This window comes from Leuresthes tenuis, unplaced genomic scaffold (genome assembly GCF_036924035.1).
Source record: "Leuresthes tenuis unplaced genomic scaffold, fLeuTen1.0.hap1 SCAF_11, whole genome shotgun sequence".
Lineage (NCBI taxonomy): Eukaryota > Metazoa > Chordata > Actinopteri > Atheriniformes > Atherinopsidae > Leuresthes > Leuresthes tenuis.
In genome coordinates this window covers 17,262,484-17,289,819 of record NW_027325365.1, presented here as the reverse complement: position 1 = coordinate 17,289,819, position 27,336 = coordinate 17,262,484, and the positions used below count along the sequence as shown (strand labels likewise).

General features: G+C 42.2%; 2 protein-coding genes across 3 annotated transcripts; both read right to left on the bottom strand.

Annotated features, from left to right (window-relative positions):
* Positions 1-1,298: 1,298 nt before the first annotated feature.
* Positions 1,299-15,592, bottom strand: LOC140318144 (CCR4-NOT transcription complex subunit 6). 2 transcript variants are annotated; one of them, XM_072395837.1, is made up of 12 exons: positions 15,383-15,592; positions 14,204-14,325; positions 12,889-13,075; positions 12,468-12,553; positions 12,225-12,350; positions 11,986-12,054; positions 10,830-10,987; positions 9,654-9,808; positions 8,125-8,279; positions 7,696-7,929; positions 6,150-6,352; positions 1,299-5,983 (listed from the first exon to the last, which is right to left on the bottom strand). In XM_072395837.1, exons 2-12 carry the CDS (start codon positions 14,313-14,315, stop codon positions 5,768-5,770), a joined length of 1,701 nt encoding a protein of 566 aa, XP_072251938.1. In that variant the 5' UTR covers positions 14,316-14,325; positions 15,383-15,592; the 3' UTR covers positions 1,299-5,767. The 2 variants fall into 2 exon arrangements, with proteins under 2 accessions (XP_072251938.1, XP_072251939.1); XM_072395838.1 differs by having other exon boundaries at positions 12,246-12,350; positions 15,383-15,591.
* A 205-nt stretch (positions 15,593-15,797) lies between these two features.
* simc1 (SUMO interacting motifs containing 1) lies at positions 15,798-27,336 on the bottom strand. Its single transcript, XM_072395835.1, has 10 exons — positions 26,838-27,336; positions 21,737-22,789; positions 21,380-21,627; positions 21,196-21,265; positions 20,850-21,010; positions 19,565-19,657; positions 18,655-18,786; positions 18,019-18,175; positions 17,023-17,107; positions 15,798-16,202 (listed from the first exon to the last, which is right to left on the bottom strand). Exons 1-10 carry the CDS (start codon positions 26,979-26,981, stop codon positions 15,991-15,993), a joined length of 2,355 nt encoding a protein of 784 aa, XP_072251936.1. The 5' UTR covers positions 26,982-27,336; the 3' UTR covers positions 15,798-15,990.

Here is a 27,336-nt window from a genome sequence, read left to right as displayed (position 1 = left end):
ATTTAGGCTTTGTTCTTAGGAAATAAATGATCCTAAACTCTCATATAATTCAGTTTATGGTCACATTTCATACGATGTTGTCTTTTAAATGTAAAACTTTCAGGATCCACCATTATGCAGTTTGTTCATTTGAACTGGTAAGTAAACAGTAAAGAGCTGAAGGTGTCTCAGACCCTTCCAGGCTCTGGAAATCCCACTCAGACCAGAGCTCCGCGATTGTCCAACGGTGATCCTGTGGCTCCACCATGTGCTCATCCAGGATAATACACAAGCCGTCGTCCCCGGTCTGTTGAAGCCATTTAATGTTATCGTTAAACTTAAGCAACCTCCAATGGGACAATGTGTTCTTGTTTGTCGCTTTCTGAAGGAAAAAAAAAAAGAAGAATCAAAGACCGGCTCTGCTACAAAGCAGCGCCCTCAGTATGGATAATGTTCTGGGTCTTACTTCAGAGGGTGGGTGTGTACTTGTAACTACACTGCCTTCAACCTAGATAATCTTTTAAACCCTGCTGTTTAGAAATCTGTGTCACAGAGAACTAGGAATGTGCCGCTTTTAATTTCAAGCCAACAGCTACCGATATTCACACATTTTAATGAAGCCGATTCAAGGTTTGGTTGAAACAAAAACCTGCATACTCTTGGGCCTCAGAATCCAGCCTCCAGCAGCTGTTTGACACACTTGCAGCTCCAACCACTGCTGCACATCACTCCCGACGAGCCTCAAAAATCCCCGCTTTGGTTTCACACGGCAGACGGCGGACGCATAAGCCTCACATGATCGATCTTTCTCAGCATCGTTTGCTGCGTGCGCATCATCCGATTAATTCACTTCATTGAGAATTAAGAACAGGAAAATACACAGAAACACTCCTGCGATCTAAACACAACGCGTCTACTGATTAAAAGAGCAGCCCGAGGGACGCAAGGAGGAAACAAAACGAGGGCGGAAAAAGCAGGCATGACAAGGAGAACAGATATAGAATTTATTTTCAATATCCATTGAAAAGAATAAGAGGTGACACAGCTTGAAACAGATAATACAGAATTTATTTTCAACCAGAAGTAGGAAAATACATAGGTAGGTGTAAAGGAAACAAGCAGAACCTGTAGTCAAAAAGAAAAATAAAAGAATAAAACTATTCCAAAGAGAATCAAGAGGACGGCTAAGGGGTACAACAGAAAGCATTGTTTACCATTCAGTTTCATTTTAAAACAGTATGTGTTGATTTGAAAACAGCTGCCTTGATTTCTCATCTGGGTTAATGGACATTCTACAACGTTGTGCAAGTGTTACGTCATTATTCTTTTTTTTTTTTTTTTTTGCTGGTATTTCATGAATGGTAAACAATAGTTGGTCCAGTGCATAAACACAGTGACACAGATCAATATATGTACTCAGCTGACTACAGATAGACAATCCTGATCATCGAACAACTACCACTAAATTCGGCAGGGAGAAGAAGGTGGGCAATTATACAAAATGGATGATAAAAAGAAAGGGGGGGGGGGGGGGTGTAAAACTACGTTTGGGTAACAAAAGAGGAGAGCGAGGGATGGATGGAGATGAAAAATAATTAAAGAAAATAAACAACCGCCAGAGAGAGAGGAGGAAAGGGAGAGGGGGGGCGGCTACATCTTTTCAGATAAACGACAAAAGAAACTCTGAAAGTGAATGTTTCTGGTCATTATTGCCAAGTTCAGCTGATGGGTCGAGAGAACCAACGTAGGAAAAGTATGACGGTGGGTGTTAATGCGGTTCAAGGAAAAGGACAAAAGTACCTTTGCTTTCCTTACAGCCCTACTTTTCATGGAGACGAGGATTTGGGTTTCACCGAGGGTGTGACGGGTTGGTGTGAGAAGGCGCTCTACAACAGAGAGTTGAACTACAAGCAGCTTTGGTGTGCACCGTTACAAAGAGATGCAGCCTGGGAGGGGGGGGGGGCACGGTGCCTAACGAGCCAACTGAAAAAAAACAATGCAGTTGAGCAACAAAGACAAAAAAATAATAATAAAATAACTACTACAAAATCATTCACTGAGGCTCAGAGTGCCATAATTCAGCTCCGATTTGATGGATATGCGGAGAAAAAGGGGGAAGAGAGGCGTGTCAGAAATTAATCAGTGACTACCAACAGTAGCAGGCTAGTTTAACAGATTTAACCAAGTAATGCACGAGAACAGGACGAGATGGGACTGGTAGTACGCACAAAAAAAAAAAAAGAAGAAATCATCACAGGACCAGTCTAGCGGCACATGGTTAGCTTTGTCGTACAAACACGTTTTACACCAGTCAAAACAGTGTTTTCTAGAACTGAAACTGCAGCCACTAGTAAGACAGCACTGCTGCCCTAACCTACGGGGCACTAGCACTCTGCAGCCAGTGCCATGCAACAACCCGAAATAAAGCTGAAAGAGTTTTTAAAAACAAAACAACAACAACAGAACATCCCTGTGCTGAGTTCCAACAGATCCCAATGAAGCCTGTTGTTTCCCCACCGGGGATGAAGCACTCCGCTTCATTCTGTGAAGCGCCCGACTTTAACCCATCAGGACCACGCATCATCATGATTTCTACAGAGGTTTTGGTTTGTGACGAGGGAGGGTGGGGGGGGTCAACGGGAGGAGAAATGTGGAGGGAGGGTAAAAACAATGCAGCAAACATAACACCATCATAGAATTCATGATTTTACACAACAACACAATTCAACATCTTTTTAGAAAGGAAACATGAGATACATCTTTTATTCACACTTTACAAAAAAAGAAAACAACAAAAAAAAGAAGAAGAAGAAGAAGAAGAGAAGCTACCCTTTAAATCTACTACAATACTAATGCCATTCAGGAAGGAAAGAAAAGCAAACTGGACACATTGGTTTTGGATGGGGATTAAAAAATTTAGAAGGGGGGGGCAAAAAGAGAGAGAGGAAACATGATTTCTTGATCTCAGGACTAAGTTTATACTTCCTATTTCCCTCTTGCTTTAAAAATGTTGTTTTAACATATAGAGTAATTAAACTTTTACTTCCAATTCGACTGGACAAAGAGTGGGAGGGGGGGTCTGCATCTAAATCTAAGTGCTCATTCGACCGTGTAAAAGCTCCACAGCCGAAAATTACTCCTTTGGGATGTCACCGATCCGATTCATAGCAATGAGCTGGCCTGGTATTCAGGAAGGAACAGCTAAGCTCACTGGCCCTCATCCCTTGTTCATCCAAAAGCAAAGAAAAGTGGGCCTTCCACCCTTTTCAATGCAGAGGTAGGGGGCTCCACAAATGGCACTATAACTGCAGTCACATGGGTAGAAAACCTATACAGAGTGGTTGGGGAGGCAGGGGCTTAAAAAGACGCAGCCTAAGCAGTTAGGTAGAGTCTGAGATCGGGCGGTTTGTGTGGTGAAGGGGTGAGGGTGGGGGGGGGGGGGGGGACAGGCTAAGGAAGATTTAAAATTCGTGGCTAGGAAGGAGGCTTAGTGCTAGGTATTTCTGGGAGGGGGGGGCATGGAGCTGTGCTATAGGACGACAAGGGAGCAACACAGTCTGAAAGTGAATTTGTAAAGATAAGACGGGGGGGGGGTCAGTGGAGAAAGCATACCTGATTACTGGAGAGCTCAATGAATAGGAAGAATATACACATCATCGTAACATTGTCACATCTCATAAAAAAGAAAAAGGAAAAAAAAAAAAAAAAAAGGAAATCAACATAAACAAAAACCCAAAAAAAGGACATAAAATCTTCACAAATGTCTCAACAGTATTTAAAAATAAAAGGAGAAGAGGTTGTTCAGGCGTTCGCCGCGTGGAAGTAGTGCAAGACGTCAACTGCTACAGTGAGGCACAATGCACGGGTGGGCTTTATGGAAGTCGTGTCAATCGCACGCCACTTGTCATTGAGCTATACAGACGAACAGATGCGACTCATCCTTGCGTGTCCTTTTGTCAGAACCGATGGCAGCAGTGTGGATCAATGGCTTTGTTAATGGGCAAGAAGCAACAGGCAGTTTACTCAGTGTCTACGTACGTCCCAGCAAAATGCCAGCAAATCAAACCAACCGCAGAGAGAAGGGGGGGGGGGGCAAAGAAAAGAAAAGAAAAGAAACAATACTGATACATTAATTACAGTCAATCTCCGGGGAGTGCAAAGTGGTGACGGCGAACGCCTCGAACAACCTCTTCTTACGTCTTTTGTACAAGCTGGTAATATCAATTCATCTCAACATTAACTGGATAAAAATTTAGCCATAGTTTACAATACAATCTTATTTTCAAATCTGATCATAATTTACTCTTCGTACAAAAAACGCCAGAAAACAGTTCTTTTGTGGTTCATATACAATCATGTAAAGACTGAGTCTGGATTTCTTTTTCTGTACAAACACTTGTGAAAAAAAACCCACTGCTTTTGCGTATGGAACTTATGGCTGGGGGGGGGGAAGTCACTACTGGCCTCGGAGGCAGTGCTACACATCTGCCTGCAAATTACCTCTGAACGCGTGTGTGTGTGTGTGTGTGTGTGTGTGTGTGTGTAAGCTTGCACGTGTGGAGTTGGATGGCAACTCCTGACAGTGAGAGAAATGCTGGTTTTATCCTGGTGTATCAGCCATTACTCTCTCTTTTTCTCTCTGCCTAATAGCAATCACAACTAAGAAAAGGTTTGTGATAGCCCCCCCCCCCCCCAATTGCTTTGCCAATAAGCCTGAATCCCTTGCTCCTCGCTGAAAAAAAGGTGACGCATGGGCCACATGAGCTCCCAAGCACAAAACTAGCCTAAAATCTATACAAGCCGGGGTGAAACAGTCTGTAAATAGGATGGTAGCTGCTCTCAGTTTCTCACCTCTTTAACACTACATGCTGCCGATATGAACGAGGCAAGATGTAGGTACGGTTCAGGTTCTCTTGGCATCTGTGGGTTTTGGTCGCTAATGCACCAGAGCAGGGGGGGTTTGTCAGAGGTGTAGACTATCATGTAGCACCACAGGAGGTCATGACCACACAAAAAGGCCTCAGCACCACAGAATGACAGTAGTAAATGTCAAACTCGAACGAGCTGCACTGTATCCATCCCCAGGGACACTTATCTACCAGCAAAAAGCTGCTGCCACCCGACCGCCATGTGTAATATCCTAGAAAGACTGAGAAAGTTTGCCTTCGACCCAAAGCACACGGGATAACGAGCAGAAGCCGACGATGGAGTTCTGAGACTGACAAGTCTGCTGTCTTTGCTGGTTTTAGATTTATACAGGACAGACAGACAAGCAGACCATCAGCTCGGGAGCTTTTCAGGTAAATGTCACCCGCCCCGCTCCCCCCCATACACACACAGCCACTTTTAAGTTTCCCCATTGCTCTCAAACCAAACGGTACCCTATGAGACAAATCTGAATGAGCTACCATCCCCTTCGGTTTTAAAGACAGAAGCAGAGTAGGTGGGGTTGTTGAATCGGATGAGGAAAGGGAGTCCAAAACACAAACTATGATACACGAACAGGACTGAATCAAGCAGTTAAAAAAGGAACATAAAAAGAAAAACAGAAAGAAAAAAGAAAAATATAGAATATCTATAACATTATACGAAAATCCCTGTCAGCCAGACCTCACTGTATGAATATTTTACAGGTTGTGGGTTGTTTTTTTTTTAAGTTGTTTTGTTTTTTCTTTCTGTGTCTCCCTCCTCCAGTGTGGCGGAGGGAAGAGCTGGTAGTGGGAGGGAGCAGGGTTGGAGAGGGAAAAGCTGTGGTTGCAGCTCCCCCTGGTGGTATGGCAGGGTCTCACTACCTGCGGGCGGGCAGGTGAAGCCCGTTGACCTGGGAGGGCACATTGGGCAGGAGCAACTCCAGCTGAGCGTAGAGGGAGAAGTGGTCAGAGGGGATGTGGGGATGTGGGCAGCCGCTGACATTGTTCTCCACAAGCCAGTGGGGATCCAGAGGGCCCAAGATACCCAGCACGTTCAGGTGAGGCTTGGAGTAGAAAATATAGTCGATGACACCCTAAAGAAAGAAGAGGAGAATTTCGTGCAGGAACCGGACCATCTTTCATAGACTCAAAATATATAATGCTTTGGGCATTTAGTCAACATCTTCGGACCTTTGTCCGAGACTGAATTTTAAAGAATCGTATAGAAGTACTGCGTGTGTGTGACGTTCGGGACGTTACCTTGAAGTCGAAGGTGTAATTGGTGTAAGGCATCAGGCCGTTCTCGTAGGCGGTCTTCAGCTTGAAGCCGTGGGTGATCCTGCCATTGGACGTGCTGTTCTTGCCATTGCAGTTGAATTTGGTCAGGCAGTCACTATAACGTAGCTCCTTGAAGTCCTTGTGGGTGCAGTCCACTCCGCCAGTACTCAGGTACTCCACTACACCTAAACAGTGACATAACCAGACGGCGTCTTTTTCAGGATCCAATATTGTCAAGTGACCCTTGACCCCATGAAACCAAACCAAAGTCTACTTTTGCTGTAATTAATGCCCCTTTTTGACCAAAGCCATTCAGGGCTTGTTCAGGGCCGGTTTTGCACAGCAAGAGTCACATCATTGTGTCATTATAAATGTCTGAACTTCCCTCTGGAATGGATTTCTGTTGAGGACAACAGTTTAGGCCAAGCTATGTGTAGTTTAGAAAGGTTTTAAACAACAGCAGGCGTTTGTACTTGGCACCCAACGCGGTTATACTGCGAGGGCCGCGTTCAAAAGCATTGCTGATGATCGAACATGAAACGAGAGGAACACCAAACTCAACTCTCTATTTTGTAGTGTTCCTAAACTGGGAATCATTGCATGCCATTCACTTCCCCCGGCATGCCTTTGTCCAGTATCTGGCTCATCTTATTAGAGCTCAATGTACAATTATTGATTTTTTTTATAGCTCTGATCTCTCACTCTCACTCTCTCTCCAACATATCAATACATTCTTCGGACCCTTTTATAACTGACAGCAACATCTCACCATTATGATTTCCCATATTTTCTTTGAATGTATTACAGACTCATCAGACATGATTGACACGCTAAGTCTCCAGTTTTTAAGAAGATAGAATGGGAGCATGGTCAAGTTATAGATTCAATGACACTACGATTAAGGAGTAACTATGGTTACTATTCTCATGGAAAGTCTTTTTTCTGTCCCGGGTTACATATCTTTAAATTAGTAAGAGAAAAAAAAAAAAAAACTCTTAATCATCAATTACCCTTCATTTAATATGGGACAACCCGTTTCATTCAGCACAACCTCCTTCCATTAATGTCATACTTTTCCCATAAGTGGAAACATTTTTACATTTTGTAAACCTTTGAAAACGACACATTTTTAAAAACAACTGATTGAATCCTCACAACACGGCCCGTTTTACTGTTCTTTCCGACTGCCTCAGAGAGAAAAAAAAAACTTTACTATTCATCAATATTTTAATCCGGTTCTCTGGCCTTGGGGAGCCTGTATAACAGCAATAAAAGAGCAATTTGAAATGGTTCATTTTTCTCCTCCTAACTGGATGGTTTAAGTCATGGACACTGAAATTGATTTCTATATTCAACACAATCTATAACACGGCAAATTTCACGACTGGCTTAATTCTCCTGTCAAAAGTTACAACTGCGGCCAGTTTTTTTTGTTTTTTTTTAAATAAAAAATTCTATTAACTGAACACGCTGAGATATGAAGGGAAATAGATGAGGAAACCAACCAAAAAACCTCTTGTTTACTTACCAGAGTCAGGCAAGGAGTTGAGGTCAGCGCACAGCACCAGTGGAATGGCATTAGTCTCACCAGAGACGGACGACAACTTGAGGCTGCGTGTTGCCTTGTCCACGATGCTCTTCACTTCGGACAGGAACATCATGGTCTGGACCAGCTTGACATCAGAGTACTCTGGGTCCCAGTGCATGTGGGCATTGGCTACAAGGAGAAGCTGCTTCTCCATGCCATGGAGCGACTTACCAGCTGATAAGAGAGGATAAAAGGGATCAGGGAGCAGCATTAAGACTATGCAAGCCAGATGAAATACCCATTGGGTGTTCTAAAAGTCAGTTTAGTTCACAGCACCAGCCAATTTAGAGACAAACGAATGTAAAGAATCTAGAAACATCAAACACCCAACACAAAGGCCCAATCCAAGGATTGAATATGTCGACTTACAGGACATCTCCATCATTTCTTTGCGGACCTCTAGCAGTACGGCTACGCCAATGTTGTCCTTTGTCATCACCCTGTTCAGCATAGCCTCTGAGCCCTCGGAGTTAGCCATTGCCAGCTGGTTGAACTCCACAGTGTGTTTCTGAACTGCGCTGAACCTGGAGAGAATGACAAAAGAAGGGGGCGTGAAACGCACGTTATCTGCAAAGGCAGAAGAAAAAAAAAACACGTATAGGATTTATAACATGCTTGATCACAACTAGGATATTTACAGGGTAATTAGGAAGACCTAAAAAGTAAACAGTAAAAAGTGCACAGACACATTAGTAATGTCATTTTTAACATGTCATTAGGGGTGCTCTGATAAGGATTTTAGGGGCCGATCACCAACAGAAAGCAGTTCTTTGTTATTGGAAGCAGCTTAGAGCTACAACATCATTTGTACAATTACAGCATCTCTCTATGAATTCATTTCTATTTTTGGTTGTCAAAGTGTGAAACAGCAAACTGCAGTTGTACACAGCATTTTGTGGCGTAATGACACTGAACGCAGCATTGTTCGTCTCCCCTTTGACTGCAACATGCCGCTGTATCATAGTCAGCTGCCATCTCCTGATGGTACTGGGTCCCGCTGATTCTGGGACTTTGGTGACTTGCTGCACCAAAAACTAGTTTGATAAACTTACAGAAGGAAAAGGACTTGTGGTCGGCTTCAGTGAAGCTGCTTTACTGCTGACATCTGCTCGTTATGCAGACATCAAGTGAGCACAATGTTTTCCTGTTTATGTCATTTAGCTTCATTTAAAAAGCAAACAACGATGGGCCCATATGCTCAGGCTTTTTTCAGTAAGCCATCTATCGAAGCCCCCTTACATCCAGTGCTACAGTTGTTTCTCGGCTCTGCGCACACAGGACGATCAGCTCAGAGGAGTTCTCCCAGCCCTTTCTGTCCCAGCCACCTGTGTCTTGCTCTTTGTCCATTAAGGACCGGCTAGCTGGGCCTGTTCTTTCTCTACGTGCCAGTCTCCCTGCCCTCAGTTACTATACAGTTTGAGCATTTTTACAACACAATCCAGAGGTCACAAATGCTTTTATAATGGCAATTCCAATGAATTCTATTAGGAAGGCAACACTAAAAACCACTACTTTCTCTCTTGTGGGGTTGTAAAACCAATGAGGTGGGGCAGCTCTGGCAGTTCCAACACTCACAGGACACCATCACATTACGCAATATAAGAATCAAATGGAAAATAAGGCACAGTTTGAGAGAACAATCGGAGAGAAAGGCTTACCACACATTACAAGCATTCTTTGACATAATTCACTTGCCTCCTCAATGGAGAATACAGAATAAAAAGCAATGCTGCTGTATCGATCATTGGATAAGGATATTTACTTTAATTAAGGTTATTTACTGACAGCAGAGATCAGGAAACTTTAATCATGTGGACTTTGAGACGATCAAATGATAAGAGAGTCCTTTAAAAGCAACACATTATAGGCCATGATAAAATGGGATCACAAATGCTTACTTGTCCGTCTTGTAGAAAATTGCACATCCATCCACGTGTTTACGATCCGACTCCGACATCGTTCGAGCTCGTGACTTTGGACTGAAGAACCCGTCGTATCCTTGCTCTTTCAGCTCAGGCAAGAAGAAATTGAAGTACTGTTCTGTCTCCACTTCCTGTAATCAACAAATTCATGAAGTGACATTTCCTAATTATGCCCGTTTTTGCAGTGCCAGTAATTATGCAAGAATGCACATATCAGACGAGTTTTCAAACCGCCCCTTTTTGGCACAGACAAAATACGACTGAAAGGTTGATCTGATTAATGTTCCCCGCGTCTAACCTTCACTAAATACCGACACACACTTGTGGAACAGGTTTAAGGTGTCGTTGAATGAAAACACTCACGCCGTTTGCATACTGGTCCCTTCAGAGATATGCAAAAACAGCAACTAAATTTCACTACATGGGTGAAACCTTTCAACGTTTCCAGAGGCCGTAGCTCCCATTAAAATGACCACCGGAAGCTACAACATGCAAAGGCCCGATCTATGGGCAGGCAGTGTTAAATACTTGCTACAACAGCATGAATCTTTCAAAGCTGCACTGCATAAACATAATCAGAATAGCAATGGTTATATTTCACTGTAATAATGTGCTTTAGAGTTGAAATTGGGTTGGGATCTATATGAAAGCCTTCAGCTGCGTCAAAACACAGCAAAGCTATCGTGAAATCAAGTACAAATCAACCAACAAGCATTAAATCTGCCTTATCTCTTAAATGAAACACATAACGTTTGTTAAAGCTATATCTGCACATAGTGGAAGTATGTAGAGTTTTAACTGGCGATGTACTAGTGGCAATTAACTAATCTAATAAAGCTGCGGACAGGCAGTAATGGTGGTTCAAGTCAATAATTAACAAACTGCAATGCTAATCGCTCTGTAGCAGAAAATCTAATCGACTTCTGATCAATGCCTCCAAAAGGAGAAATAACTCAAATCTTGATATCTTTCACAAAGGGAGCATTTGATGCAGTGTTTTTGGATTATGCACCCAGTCAATGGGAGTTTGGTGCAACCTTCTGATGCATTTTGATGAAACTGTATCTAGCTGTATCTACCATTTTTAAAAATATATATAAAATCGGTTCAATAAACTACCAAAATCTAAATACTTGCTTCTGTATTTCTCACCTGCAAACTGATGATGTCTGCATTGCAGCCCATAATCTCCTGCATGATAGATTTCTTCCTGTACTCCCAGTTTAGAGCCCACGATGGACAGTAGCCATATAGCTGTCGTGTGGCATACTTATCGCACAGCACATTGTAGCACATCACAGAGAACAATGCTAAGGGGAGCAAGAACAGACAATTAAAATGCAGATCGTTTTAAAAAGGTTAAACTGGGAGACTTTCAAGCTTCAACTCTAATTTGGTAGTGCGTCTCTACCGCCAGGAGGTGGCGGTAATGCACACAGCTGTCTGTCATGTAAACAAGACCAGGAGAGTGCTTAACCAATGCCAGGTTCTGGTACAACAAATCTGGCTAAGTGAGCTTAGATGCTAATGGTGCTCTAACAAGAGGAAACATGCAAAGCACAAGTCTGCAGCCATCAAACACGTCTGTTCATCTAAAAAAAATAAAATATATATATATATATAAAATGCTGAAGATTTATAAAAAAAAGAAAAAGAAAAAAAAAAGTGTTATAATTACCTCGTGATTTTGAATAATAATCTCACTTGAAATGCACATCCCTCACTACCATGTGATTTTTGTTAAATTACCATTTGGTTTGACCTGGCTGACCTATCACTCACTGTCAATCGTTTAAAGTGCTGCCACGTGAATCCTGCCCATCTGGCAATGCATTCAGCACAGCAGCCCAAAGGCAGAAAGCTGCAGTAACCCTGCTATGTTAATGTGACAATCAAAGGTCTAAGTTGTTATGGCTTTTACAATTCAATCAATTACCCAAAACTGTAATTCATGCATCTGTGGCTGCATGTTAACATGTTAGCCTCGTTTTACTGCTTGTGAATCAATGCCAGCAGCATCTGAACTGTGTTAGGTTACTGCTCATGTAACATTCCCTGCTGTTATTGATACCGCTGTGAAGAAAGAATGAAAAAGGAACAGAGAACGAAAGAAAGAAAGAATGAGAGAGCAAAGGGAGAAAGAGAAACACAGAAAGAAAAGAAAAAAAGTAGCTTAGTTTCAGGAGCTGTTATCAGGCACCCATGTCGAGCCAGTTTAGCTAAACTGATCATCACAGCACCAACTTGCCACCTCACACTGGAAAAGCCTCATATCAAACCTCACAGTTTGTGTGTTTTTCATCCTCACCTGAGGGATGAGTTCGCTCCGGTTCCTGGAGTGAGATCCATGACCGGGCTGGGGGCTGCTCTGTTGGTACTAAGCACACAAGGAAAATTTGCTCAATCCGAATGTTGAAAATCAAGTCAGGTATGACACGTAAGAGTGACTTCAGAATATTGTATGAAATTGCAATTTTTGGAAAAAAAATAAGAGAAATCAAATAAAAGCAGTATCACTGCAATTTACGATTCCCGTTCCAGCCTCACAATTGCAGAAGAGGAACTCACTGCGCTTGATAGCCCCTGCCAGATTGTCTAACAAGTAGCTGAGCAGTCTCCGTGTGCCATCGGGTTCCTGGTAGAGGCTCATAATTTCTTGTGCAAGTGGGTTTCCTTTTTTTAAAAAAAAAAAAAAAAACAACAAAACAAAAGAGAAAAAGGTCATAAGCCTGAATCATTACTAAGAAAATACTATTCTAAGGCTAGAATGGAAAAAAAAAAGCTGCTTACCTTTTAACCCCAGTGTTTGTAACTGAAAGAGTTTTCCTAATTCAAATGGCAGAACCCGCAACTGGTTGTTATTTAAAAGCAATTCCCTGTGGAGAGGTAGTGAGAATTGGATCATTAGAAAGCAGCCTCACTGAGAAAAAAAAAAACATCTTTTATTTCCTTTCAAGAATATATTTCACCAAAGTCTTTGAATCAATGCTGGAAGCAAAACCTGACAACTTCAGAATGATCGCTTTAATATCAAGTCGAAAGAGTCGGACAAATTAAGTTTTTAAAAAAGAAGAAAAGTAGAGAAGGGGGGGGGGGGGGGGGGGGGGGGGGGGGGGCAATCTACACTGATCTGGGATATTTTCAAGCGACCTGTTGCAGCAACTTACTTCAGCTGTGCTCTAATTACGTTGTATAACCTGAAGTCACTGACCTGAGAGACACCATGTTGCCGAGCTCTGACGGCAGGCTCCTGATCTTATTGGATGAGAGATCCAGGTACACCAGGTTGTGTAGTTTGGCAATGTCTGGCGGGATGCGTGACAGTGAGTTGTCACTGAGGTGCAGGGCAGTGAGGTGGGTGAGAGACCACAGGGCGGTGCTGAGACTCTTTACTCGACCTGCAGAAACAGTGAGAAAGAGACACAGACGGCATCAGTTCCACGGTCCAACCTCAGTGGAAATAAAACCCTTTCCCACAGTTAACGGTGCATCAAAAATGCCAAACACACCAAATAGAAAGAAAACACTGTCAGAAAGTGCAATGTCAAGCAAAACCAAGCCACCTGAAACACTTGTTTTCCATGACAGAACTACAAGATAAACCCATCTGCATTAACATCAGTAGATTTTCTTTCTAAATGACACAGGTTGTTGCAACTGGGTAATTATAATTATCTGTTTAGCCATTTAATTCTCCTGCACTGCGTCACATATTTGCAGGGAGATTTAGCAGGTTGATTACTTTGAAAAAAATCGCAACATTTTTAGCAAGACATGCAGCAAGTCCAGTCTTCAAAGAGGCTTTGACCACACTTCCACATCGTCACGGAGAAGAGCGAGCCAGACGCGAATCATCTCTTATGCAAAGTTGAAAAAAAACCCAACAACAATAAAAGTCAATTATTTTGAAACCTCACATCGACCTCGATCTCCGAAAGGTTAAAGAAGATGGACGAGATGAAAGTCCAGCGGCCGACTAACTCCCCACAATACCAAACTCAAACAAAAAAGCTACTTATTCACATCAAATTCTTATAATCAGTTAATACAACCTTTTCAAAAGTTACAAAGCATACACGTTACTCTGCTTTCAACCGTACTCCTGATTCCTTTGCATACATTGAACCTTAATAGATTCTAAAATGAATACTATTTTGTACTAAATCTAGAATTGTTTAGCATCATTTGTGAATCAGAAGAACAAATGATTTACTCCATAAAACACTGAATATCAACACCATTACACCGTTGTCACGGTGATTTAACCCAGCATGTTAAACTGCCTAATTTCTCACCATCTGTTCTACATGTTTACCTACTTTTATGTTTGGAGCAATGAAACCAGCTGCAAAACAACTAACTCCGAGTAAATGAATACATCTTTAAACATGTAAAAAATAATAATACTGCGCTGTGGGATTTTTTTTCCCCCTCAGCAACAAGTGATTTATTTCTGAACCGTTAAAATTCCAATTCAATACAACAGCTCTAGCTGTCACGGCAGAAGCTCCCTGACCATAACTCACCACTGATTTCCAGCTCAGCCCAGTATGACTTCTTCCCATTTGCTGCCTCCTCGCTGGACATAATTGTGTACATCCGCCTGGGATCCGGCGGGTCATATTTTTCCTTGGGCATTCCTATAACACTGCAGAGATCACTTTCATTAAAACTTTAAGTGGCACCACGTTACAGAAAGGCCTGCCGTTATTCCGTTTCGTAAGTGTGGCCTGAAAATACGTCTTAAACTGAGGTTGTCAAGGGTGCATCCAGTGCATCAGCTAACTTCACTAACAATTCTAATAAACGCACCCAATTAGATTTGGATAAAAAGAAAGCTAAACATTATCAATCAGAGGTGATAGGTTTTAATCTAAACGTGATGCAGACCATACCTTAACCGCGACAGTTAATGGAGCAGAACATTTAACTGTACAGACCGTGATTTCATTGTTGTTACATAAGTTAATAACGTATAATTAATCCCTGTGGTGCGAGAATCTATAGGCCAAACTTGGAGAAGTGGGCCGTCTCCAACTACTGTCACGTTAAATTTGCGCAAAAATAGCAACCGACACTTGAAAATCAGAAATAAACAAAGCTAGGCTCGTCGATCGTTCTCCTCTATGCCGCTAACTGATTAGCCTAGCTTAACCTAAATTGGCAGCTAACGAAGTGCACTTAACAAAGCTGGTTGACTAACTAGCTCGCTTGCTGAAAAAGCAAGATAAACAAATGAAGCTGGTGACGTTGATCGGTTAACTGACTCTGACGCCTTTCCCAAACAGGTCAATACGAAAATGCTAATTGGTATTAAAACAAAAAGACACTGTACACTTCTTGTTTACATAATGGTAAAGCACTGAATTGCGCATAAACACTAGGCCACGAAACAACGCATTACTTAGCTGTCGTTAGCTAGCTTTCTCAAGTGGGAATCACGATAAGGGAGATAAACAGCGGGCAGCCGAGCTCACACAAAGCCCCACGATGCTAGACTCGCAAGCAATTGCGAGCTATGTAGCTTAGCTGGGGTTAGCCTGCTAGCTAAAATGCTAACAGATCCCAATTATCTGAAGCTGACCGACTTCCTATTGAAATAAGTCCTACTCGGTGAAATGACGGCAGTGCTTTTTTCATCTAAGACGCGGTATAAGGAAATTAATTGAAATACATTAGGTTTAATAGAGATAATTGAATTTTACCTGCAAGAGCATACCAAATCGCGAGGACGACTGCGTGTTCTCTTTTGTTTTCTAGCTACTTCTTCCCCGTTTCCGCTGCTGTATCATGGCGACTGTGAGGATTTTTTTCTCTGTCGATAACAGCGCCGCCGAATCCTATTGGCCAGCGTCTACAAGGTCCAACCAGCTGTTGAACCACAGTAAATAAAACCCTCGATAAATGAATAGTGGACCGTTTTGAGATGGATGGATACCATATTGGATTTACAGAGGATTGCCGTTAAAAAAATGCACATTTAGCAGAATGCTTGTTTATCAAACAAGCGCGTGTCGTGTCATAGCAATGATGTAATGGTTTCACGTGTGGAGGAAGAAGAACAGACTGAATGGAAAACACATATATATTTTTCTGGCAAAAAGAGACAACACACTCAAATGAAAAGCGAGATTTATTGTCTCAAAATTTCCTCACATATATTTTGAGGTCATTAGACATTTGACTCATCAAGGCTCTGCCTTTGATTTTAATTAAAATACCTGTACAAATCAACACACAAAGATCAATAAAAATATAAGTTAAGACACTTCAAAGTTAATCTTAAAAACAAAAATAAAAGGGAGTTTTCATTTCAACGCTGACAGACATCTAGGAGGTGATCCTGCAAATAAGTTAGGGACTCTTCCACGTGAAGAGGTAAGGCTTGGCCGAGATCAGCCCGGGATCTGGACAGGAAGGCCTCCACAGCTTCTCGAACAGCAGGCTTTAATATCATGTCATCTGGTCTGTAGACTAATGTGCCAGTTCTGCTTCTTTGTTCACTATTAGAGCTGCACAGATAGCCTGTGGATAACAGATTATATACTGGGAGTTAGATCAGTCAAATTAAGTCATTTTTTTGAACAGCTGTGTTGAAAATGCACCATTCGTGTTTGGAACAATTCAAATTGTATCAAATCTCGTATATATTTCTTTTATTTAGAAAAATGCTCGGCCAATGCCTCGGTTTGTTCCTTTACATAATCAGATCCACAGCAAAACTGAAAGGGTTTTTCTGAGCTACGCCTTCAGGATTCAAGGAATTGACTTATTCATTTTTCCATAACCTTGCTAACAGTGAAACAGGCTATGATTGAATAATCATCGATGACTTGGTGGAATAAAGGCAAAATCCAGAGGAGTTCCAGAGGAACGCAGGGAAAATGGCAGGAAAACATGAGAAGAACGATAAACGACCAGGTCATCAAAAGAGTCTGTCTGTTGCTTTATCTTTTAGACGTAAATAAACCTCAGTTTTAGCCTCCTGTGGCACAATTAAGATTCAGATCAAGTAGTTCCAGACCACAAATATATGGAATTACATCACATTTTGGTCTGAGGGTTTAAGCGCAGCCTGCCTCCTGACAAAGAAAACCTGTGAGCTTATCTATTAGGTAAATATTATCTAAAATATTATAACAGCAATACAAAAATATTCGTCTGTGATCTGTCTCGGTACAGATAGCTTTTCTTTTTTTTTTTTTTTTTTTTTTTTTTTTTAAATGTCCTAAATAACAAAAGTCCATTACAATTTTGAAACAAGCGTTCATCTAGTTGTTTAACATTTTACTATCATAGCTGCAAGTACTGTTTGGCAGTGTTGACGTATTGACGACCGGCTCACCTTCCATGGCTTTGTTGTAGCTGAGCAGCAACATCCAGAGGAGATGGATTAGCTCCTCCCACTTCTGCCACCTTTCTGGGCCATCCTGGAGAACACGCCCATGGATCAGGTAAACTGACATGCGCTTGTTTTTCTTTGATTTTGTTACATTTCCTCCGAAAACAACGTTAAGAGGTCAGGTATATTCTGCTCGGATGATAAATTCTCTTCCATTAAAACTAAAATGACAATTACATCTTAAAGGGGAACTCTGGTATTTTTAAACCTAGACCTTATTTCTGGCATGAAATTGAAATACATTTATCTACTCACCGAGAACAGTTTGGCGAAAGTCGGCGTCCTTAGGAAGCTATTTAGATAATCGATAAGCGATCGGCGTACATACATGTAACGGAGTGAACAGGGCAGGGACAATACAGCCTCTAAATAAGGCATTATCTGTCTTTATTTCACCAATACTTTAAGACGAATGAATGAACAAACGTGTACTATTGCTCTGTTAGCTAATAGGTGCTGTTATGTGGCTACTCGCGGCTATAGGAGAGCTAACGGAGGGATTTCTACACAGGCACTCTACTGGGACCACTTCATCCACACGCCCCCCTGGAGCACAGTTTGTTTACTCCTTTCTCTGTGACAGTCGGCTAACTTCACATGGAGTTTGCTACTGATAGTTTTGTACAACATGGCAGGATATTTATCAGATTTTGACAATGTAAACGACGACTTTGAGTAAGATGGACGTTCTTACCAGAGTGAATGAGCTGTGCTGCAGCCATGCGTGTGGGTTATATGGATATACACCGATCGAGAGTTATCTAAACAGCTCCTGAAGGACGCCAACTTTCGCAAAACTGTTCTCGGTGAGTAGATAAATGTATTTCATGCCAGAAATGAAGTCTAGGTTTAAAAATACTGGAGTTCCCCTTTAATACTCCTCAACGTGTGACGAAGATTAAAATACACAGACAAAAAATGCTCAAGCCTGATATTCACCGTAGGGTCTGGTGCCAGAGCGCAGTTCTTCAGAAAGTGTAGCAGCAGACTGAGCGACATGGGCAGAGTGGTTTTCTGTGGGCACGCGTAGTCCAGCAGATGTTCCAACAGCTTACATCTAAGCAGCTTGCTCTCGAGGCTCTCCAGCAGTAACATCCTGCGTATCAAGAACAGATTAAGAAGTGTGAAAACGGGACAAGAAGTACCGTGGCACTGGGATAATTGCACAAGTTTAGCCCTTCTGTTCCATTTTTAATTATGGGCATTTAGATTATTTCAGATGATACAATCCGCTTGGATCTTATCCCATTAAATCAAAATATCAAAGCATAACGTATGATTGTTGAAGAAACTAAAGTTTTTTCTTTTTGGCATGCTTGCAGATAGTATAACAAAACTAACAAAATCCTGAAGTTATAAATGGATCAATTTCTTTAAAAGCTGTAAAAATACAAGTTACAGTATAAATTCCATTAATGAATATTTACCAATATTACATACATCTTTTTTATTGGTTTTGCCTGCCTGGTTTAATAGTCTCAGCTTCCAAGTAAAATGCTTTAAAAAGTCTCAGTTTAAGGCAATTATTTATAGTGAATATATGTTAAATATGCTCATCTTATCTCTCCTCTTCACCTTTGTGCTCGTAGCGGCAGGTGGCTAAGAAGCGCATGGAAGAGTTCCTGGGACAGCTTGGCAGAGTTTAGGGCCGGAGAACGGTCCACCTTAAGGGCAAGAGACAGCATCCTTTGGAAGTTGGTCACTATTCTGCAGGGGACAAAAACTTAAATTGACAGAAGAAAGGCATGCAATTGTCCTGAATAAAGTGGTTAACATGTCAATCTTTTTCCTACGTTCAAGCCAGCAATTATAGCCCTGTGCACCCATAGGATACGTAACATCTATAGGCTAAAGCCATGCAATAGCATTCAGTTCAGGCTCCCCACACTTCACTCAGACATGCCAGTGAAAGTGATGCATGTCAGTCACTGCAGAGCCGGTTTTCAGCATCAACATGTCATGTTGCCATAAGAACACATATGAGCATGCAGCAATTGTGTGACTCGGCAGCAGCAGTGGACGGAAGCAGCTGAAAATGTCCCTTTTCTACATGTTTAAACTCCTAATATCCCAACGGGTTGTGGTCAGAAGAGAGGCTACATGAACACACAGCATCCAGCAGGATCTTTTAGTTTAATCGTAGCAATCACTTTGCTCAAAGAAGTTTCATCAAGCCAAGCTGTTTGACAGCAGCCGCAATGTTGATCTATGGTCAGACGGCAGAAACCTTTCTTTCCTCGGTTTATCTCAGACGCTGACAACAAAAACACTTGGTGCTGCGGCTAATTGTTGTAGATGGAAACCAAGGAGGAGAAAGGTTGAACACCTTTCTAATGCTGCGATATTGGTTTCATGTGAGCAGATGATGCGGCTTATCATTTCACATATATATATATATTACTAGATCTGACCAAGTGTCGTCCCCAGGTTAATGGGAAATCAGTGCATGTGTGACACGGGCTTTTATGATTTGTTCATCATTCACCTCATATGTTCATCTTTCTCTCTGGTGGTTTCTTTACTCTTTCCATGCTCTGTCGATTTCATGATGGCTGAAAATAGCCACTTGATGACGTCCCTGTAAACAACGAGAGAGATGATACTTTTTAAAAAGCATTACGTTATCTATATTCACCGCTTTTAAGTTATTTTAGGGGGGAAAAAAAACTAAATCCAGTCCATTACAAACATCCAGTACATGTTACAAGAAAACAAATGACCACTTCGCACAAGATGCCACTTGTCACTTTGAGGGCTCGATTGTTGTAAAGATAAAAGATAAAAACACAGACCGCAATGATATGCAATAGGATTTCTTTTCTTTCGGTATATCTGATTGAACTTCACGACAATACATTTACAAAAAAAAAACGCTGGAAAAGGAGCGTGTTCCTTCAGCCTTGCTTGATATTTGATTTCACCTGCTCAACACTTTACAGCTTGATAATGCATCAGAGATGCATGACACCTGCTCGGCCACTTTCGTGCTCTTTTAGTCTTCACACATATGTTCCAAGTTACCAAGATGTTGACCTTTGACCATGTTGTGGATAACCAGTCAGCTGTTCCCTCTCCTCTTTAGCCCACAGGACACAGCCTCCAAGACGCCCCCAAAAAAGTTTTTGAAGTCATGATTCTAAGAACATATTTCTATTTCTTTTGTTCATACATTTTTTGTTAACAGATGTCCATATGCAGCCTTACGTCTCAACTAGTCTTAGTTCAAAATGTGATACCGATAGCTCAAATGGTTCATATTTAAATGACAGCTTTTCTAAAGGTGTGTCCAAGTATCCTCCAAACATTTTTGCTCTCTTGGACATGAAAAGGTTTTCTGTGGGGTGTCAATCAAAAGCTAATGATGCCGCCTTTATTTTGAAATCACCGTATCGAGGATTTTTTATTTTTTTTGCATACTGAACTCAGAGAACACATGAAAGCTGAGGCACTGCTGCTGGCTACAGGATGATGCAACAGCAATCTGTGGGGATAAATTGGGAAAAAAAAAATTCTCATGGACTAACTGATCTGGGCTGTGGGGACTCCTTGTGAAACGAGGCCATTTTTTGACGGTAAAACATTGATCGGTTCATTTTCTAAGAGACTTCACAAGTGAGTTTGTGCATTTGAACCGCAAGAAGCTCAGCTTTCCCACAAAGCATCGTTTAAGACGTTTATCACGCCATGGCATGTTTGAGGGGAAAAAAGAAAAGAAAAAAAACAAAACGTCTCAATGTTTTACTGCAATTTCATTCGGTTGTCAAACTCACCTGACCCGAGTAAACTGCTGATCACATGACAATGTTGCCTTCGCAATGGAATGATGGGCTCCGGATGAAGAACACTTTGCGTGGAAGTCATCCTCTAAAGTCTGCACAATGTAATCCAGGAACATGCGCACGGCCTCACATCGATGCTTCTTCGTGCGGTCCTAATGGTGCAGGAGAGCAACAGAAAGGCAAATGTCAGTTTATATACAATATGGATATTTTTCAATAATAAAAAATGTTATTCATCTACTATTGTACGATTATATGCAGTGCCTAATCTATGGTATTATTCATTGTAGTGTATACTGCTATATAACACACACTGATTGCATATGATGTGCACTACCTGATTTGACATGACTGAGGTTAGCAACTCCCAATCCCACGGAACTGTGCGCTTACTAGCTATGTGGTGTCTGCAATGAGAAAGCAAGTCCAATGTTTGAATTCAAAGACTGACAAGGAGAGGGGCAGATAAAAGACAGACTACGAATAACAAGGCAATGCTTTCATTCCTGCGATTCCGTTACCTCTGAGTCCTCATCAGCAGGTTAAAAGCCTGCAAACAGAGATGATGGGGACAAACCGGGTCAAGCAGAATGCCACAGAGTAGGTGAGTGGTGATATCTTTGGGTGGATAGTAACCAGGCTGCAGCAGATCGGACAACAACTGCAAAGTGCCTTCTGGGTAGTTCTCTTCTATGGTGCTGTAAACCAGGCTCAGGCTTTGACGGCAGAGCACCTCTGAAGTTCCAAAACTTTCAATACCTTCCCTAATCTAAGAAAAAAATACATTTAATACAATACGTGTTTATTAAAAATGAAAAAGAAACGCTGTGCATTCAGGCTGGCATAGCATTGCAGAATGTAACTGTGGAGTCTCTCACCAGGGCTTGAGTTGGTCCAGACATTACTTTCCCAAGAGCGTCTGGGCACACAAACTGCCGGTCCTCTCTACTGACCGCTCTGAAGTCCATGCCAAATCTGCTCTCTTCTCCATCACTTCCTCCTTGCCAAAGCAAAGATGACGGACTGTCCATTCCCATGTCCCCCCTGTAAGTCTCCGTCTCCATCTCCCACTCAGGCAGAACAGGCTCGTACCGTTCAGAAGAGGTCAGTCTGGTCGCAGGAGAGTGGAGGGACGACTGATCAGAGGGACAGCTTTGTCTCGACTCTGCTTGGTCCATTTGTTCCTGGTTGGAGCAGGGAACTTCCCTTTGGGCTTTATCTGGAAACGAAGACGTGGAAGGTGGAGAGGGAAGGTGGTTGGATGATTGAAAGCCATCTGGCTCATTTTCACTATTGCAGTGCTTGTTTGAGGTTGCGCAAGAGTTTCCTTCCTCCGAGGTAGGAAAGTCTGCAGGAGTTTGAAGACGCTGAGATCCTTTATCTCGCACTTGTGCATTTGCAGGTTCCTTACCGCTTTCTTGTTGGTCAGTTGCAGATTTCTCCACCTCTGGGGGACCTTCATCGACCAAAGACCCCATGTGAGAAACATTTAGTGCAGTTGCTGTCCTTAAATTATCTATACATTCTTGGGCTTCCCTTTTATCATCAGGGTGCCTAAAATACAGTGACATTTGTGACGGCTCGTTGGTTAACTGGACAGAACACCCCGTTTTCAGCTCAGAGACATGAGTTTCAAGAAAAGGCAATCGTGTCAATTTCACAGCCGGTGTGTCCTGACAGGGATGTGCCGTATGGTTTTGCTCCACGTGTTGCGCGGGGGAATTCAAACAGCTTTGCTTTGAATTTAGCAAAAAACAGACCGTTTTTGTATCCTTGCAGTCTTTTTCTGAAGGAAAACCACCCTCCGACGGCAAATTCTCTGTCTCCAGTTCTGTCTCCTTTGAACTGTTTTCCGTCAAGTCTATTACCGGCGTTTTACGCAGCTTGAGCTCCGGAAAAGCCCATCTTGGATCCGTGAGATCAATGAAACGCTGGAAAAGGGAGTAAAAGAGACACGATTACTTACAGAAAAACAATAAAAGTAAGGAAATCATATTTGTCTCAGTTACTGATTAAACCCAGCCTCATACATCTGTGATCAGACATTGCTCTGATCTGGTCACACTGAATCTAATTGCTTAGCACCACAAATGTTGATCAGTATCAGTTTAACAAGGGCTGTTTCTGTGACCCTGTGAGCACAGTGTACAGACTATCCGATTGCACTTAATCTACAATTTCCATCATTTGACCACATTGCAGCGACTCTCTCAAGAAGCTAACAGAGAAAAAAAGGGGGAAGTGACAGTGTTGATACTTAAACTTGAACATTGCATCATGATGACATTCAATCTGAGGACGACTACGACTAACTGCAAATAATGACAATTGTACTTCTCTCAGTTAATTGTTGGGTAATTATAAATAAACCCTGTTTACCTTTGATTAAATGGCTAGTAAGGTAAGTTTTCATGCTTAGGCTTTGTGGTCGTATCATTGGTAACTCCAAGATACCGGAAAATATTTGTTAACCCAGGACATGGAATGCGAACGTAGCTTTTTAAACATTCAAATAATAACAAACTGAGTGTGTCAAAGAAAGTAACAACAAAACTAAGTAATTTTACGAGAACAAATTCATTAATAAATTCAGCTTTAGCGGTGCAATGACACGGAGAGTAAGAGAGAAATGACAGCCGCTAACTTTAGGTTTGGTCCCCTCACTTCGACAAGCCGGCTGAGATTTAGGTGAGAGATTTGAAACGGACGACGGTAGTGCGCTATCGAAACTTGTGACAAAAGGTCGTTTTTGTTTTTTCCTCTTCGTCAAACGTGTATAGCAGCTTGGACGATGTTTAAACGTGTTTTTTCTGTCAGTTTCTAGAGCAATTAGTTCGCTATCATCCTCCCACGGTGACGTCAGGTTCTCCGGCGGCGGAGGGTCAGGCGTTACCGTACAAGTCAACAGCCGACAGGTCACAGCATCATTGTCTCCTCACTTACTTCTACTCATACAGGACAGACTGTTATCTTCTTGAGTGGACACTGAAATTGGAATACCGATTTCTAAACTCAGTACTGTGGGTAAAAGTGAAAATGATCATCAACAAGAAAAACGGTACGTAAAGTAAATGTGCCACCACCAGCAGAACCTGGTTTAAATGATTCTCAGTTGAGAGGAACTACTTCTCCTTCCGCCCGCCATCGTCAAAATCAGATTATGGTAACTACCATCTTGTAAAAAGGCCCGAGCCACAGAACAAGGTACAGAGAGAGTAGCCATGGTAACATAAATCGCATATATCATTATGAAGTACCACTCTTCTGTCAAGGCTTTAGTCTTTGTGATGATGTTGAAACAACAGCAGTTTTCCAGAATCCTTAAAACTAAGGAATATTGTCTGATTCCCGCTTATTCTTTGAGGTGGGAGTGCACTGGTGCCTTCAGTAGACTACAGACATCATGAAGCACTATCACACAATCTAAGCGACTCACTGCTGAAGACAGGGTCAGCAGCAAAAACATTTTAGCCACCTAAAACTTTCATACACATGCTCTATATTTAGAATGTTTTCACAGCATTACTTTTCCACTGGCCAGTCCCATCACCATGGGGCTCTGAAACCATCCCCATCTACATGGATTCTCTATGAAGCCTTTATTCTGTAGTCGTTCTGTGTCTGAGGGATGTGAAAAGATGCTTTGAAACACCAAGGTTGTACAATAACACAAACCACCCTATTGCAGCACGGCACAAAAGACTTTTTGCCTTTATCTCCTTAAAAGCAGGAGATTCCCTTTTGTTGCGGCCGTGTGGATAGATTGCCTGCGTCTTCAAATTGGGGATGCGCAGAGTGCGACCTATTGTAAGAAATACTCGGACAACATGTTAGATAAGAAACTATTCCATTCCACTCATCCAGCAAGAAAAGTGGGAATCTAATCATTGCGTCACTATCTGAAAAGCGTCCTTAAGTCTTTGCTTTATCTGAGATGTCCAAATAATGTTTTGTACCACATGAACAACTGAATGTGACCTTCTGTCCTCCAGAGCATATTCCCCCGGCGTTACTTTGTTATGACACGAGAGGCACGTGAGCTCTTGTGACGAAGCAGACTTTTTTTTTTTACTTCCTTTCCAAATTGTAGCGTTTTACTCTCTGAAAACCACGCACAATGTCTGCAGAGGCTGACCAAAGAAAAAAGAGATGAATCCACAGTTGCGACAACCAGCGGGCCAGGTGTGACAGACACGAGCAGATTGTGACACCTGGTTAAAAAGCACAAATCATGTGGGAACTTTAATACTTACATCGCGATTTCTTTGGATTCTTTTTTCCACTGAACCGTAAAATTCCGGCTGTGCTCGCATCACTGTTTGACAGCGATACTAGATTTGTGTTCTAGTTCTTCTACTTCAAATCTGGTTTGTTGGGTTAACTTTGTCCAAAACAGGCATTAACAGGCGATTCAATCCATATGTATGAGCACTTTCACATTCAAATTTCTAGATAAAAAAGAAAAATGATCACAGATCTATTTGGCATGACAATATCCGATGATGGACAAATGGATGCAATATGCCATTCAACTTACCCGTCTCTGTTTATAATCTCTGAATTATGTTTGCAATGCATTACATGTGGGCAGTCGTTTCCACACATCTGCATAGTGACACAACTTTCTAATTTCACCACCATCACAACAGAGCTGAAATAAAGTAATAAATGCTGGCTGTATTGTACAAGTATCCTGCCAGCTGTAATTATAGCAAAGGTTATGCAAAAATGCTGCATGAAGAATTCTTGGATTGACAGTCACAGTCCAAGTTGGACAAACCAGCTGTTCCAAATATGAGAATGACTTCTAATATCTCGAATTAAAGTCTTCTGCACTCAATCAGCCTGAAACTCGTAAGCTCTGAAATGCATCGGTTGCTTAGTTCCCCCTTTTGAGACACGTTATCAGTCTTGTAAATGCGGCCGCCTCCAGTCGCTGCTTGTTTTTTGTCATCAGATAGTGAGAAGCAGCTGAGATCCGGTGACCAGTGTGGCTGCCCTAAAAACATCCCTCTGCTTTGCCTTTTGAGACACAAGGCTTGTCTCTGCCATGTGGTCTTGGCAGTGAAAGGTCATCCTAACACCTCTGCAAAAATTTGAATGGGTCTGAGCATAAAGTACCTCTTTGCATGCTTCAGACTTCATCGTGCTACTGTGAGCAGTCACATCCTATAGTATCCTATATATTGCTGGTGCCATGACACCATGTCAGACAAAAGATGTCTTTCTTTTCCTCTTGCAACAGTTCATATTGGTTGCATCCTCCAAAGGTTGAGTCCTACCTTTCCTGTCCTTGACTGGTACCAGAGCTTTGCATCTTGAGGTAAACTCTTTGCATTTACACACGATGGCACCTCTTCATATTACACCTACTGCTTTGAGGGTGCTTCGAACTTGGATGTGAGGGAGTTCTTCTCCACCCAGGGAACTATTTGAACCCTCTGTGGTCTTCTTCACAGACCTTATAGTGTTGTCCAGCTTTACAGTGCATTTCTTCTTTTGGAATGAACTAAACTGCAAATTGGCCACTACTAAAGTTTGCTTTCTGGCCGACAGTAAAGACAGTAAAAGCCTTCCATGCCTGCACTCAACCACGAACAACTACCAAGCTCCAGACCTTTAATCTCCTTAATTCATCACGAAACAACAGGGAAACAGGCCAGACTTCATTCTGAAATTTGAGCCTGTATAAAACCGAGGGACTGCTGGGTACTGGCTGCATTTGCAAAATAACGCATCACTATGAACAGCTGAACTTCTAGACTTCAGTCACATACTTGGTGCTTTATCTACGCCCATTATGTTGGTGCTGTGAGGTGAAAAAGTCTGCCACATTCCAAATACTTCCTTTTACAGCATCGTTAACACACTGGTTAAGCTTTATAAAAAAAGAAGGGAGGGAAAGGCGCTGAAACAAAGCCACATGAGTGCCATTTGCTTCCCTTCGCTCAGGTGACTAATCGCGCACCGACACCTTACCGGTGGAATGTTGACGTTCACGGCCTCAATGTCGACCCGCACTTCCGACAGCGGCAAAGGGTCAGTCTTTGTGGTGAACTCACTGAAGGAGCCGACGATCTCCACGTCAGAGTCGTCTGAGCTGAGGGTGATCATTTCATCCATGTCTTCTCACTCATTCGACGACAGAAACCCCTGCAGCTGCTGTTTCCTCTGCGGGAGGTCGGTGCCGCTCACATCTGGATCACCTTAAGCCGCGGCAGTCGCCACAGTCCTGAGTAAAGACGACCTGCCGAGAATGGGAACTCTCCATAATGGTCCCTTAAAAAACACCAGGTAACTTCTCTGTTGAGCGACTCTTACATGTGGGATTTCCTCTTTAAAATCCAAAGCTACATCCTCCTGATCTGGTGGGTGATCCTGGATCTGGTCGCCTCTCAATAGCCGGACGGAGAGATGGAATCTTAAAACTGAGCAACGGGCGCAAAAAACACTTCAGTGGTGTGAAAAGGTTGGTTTC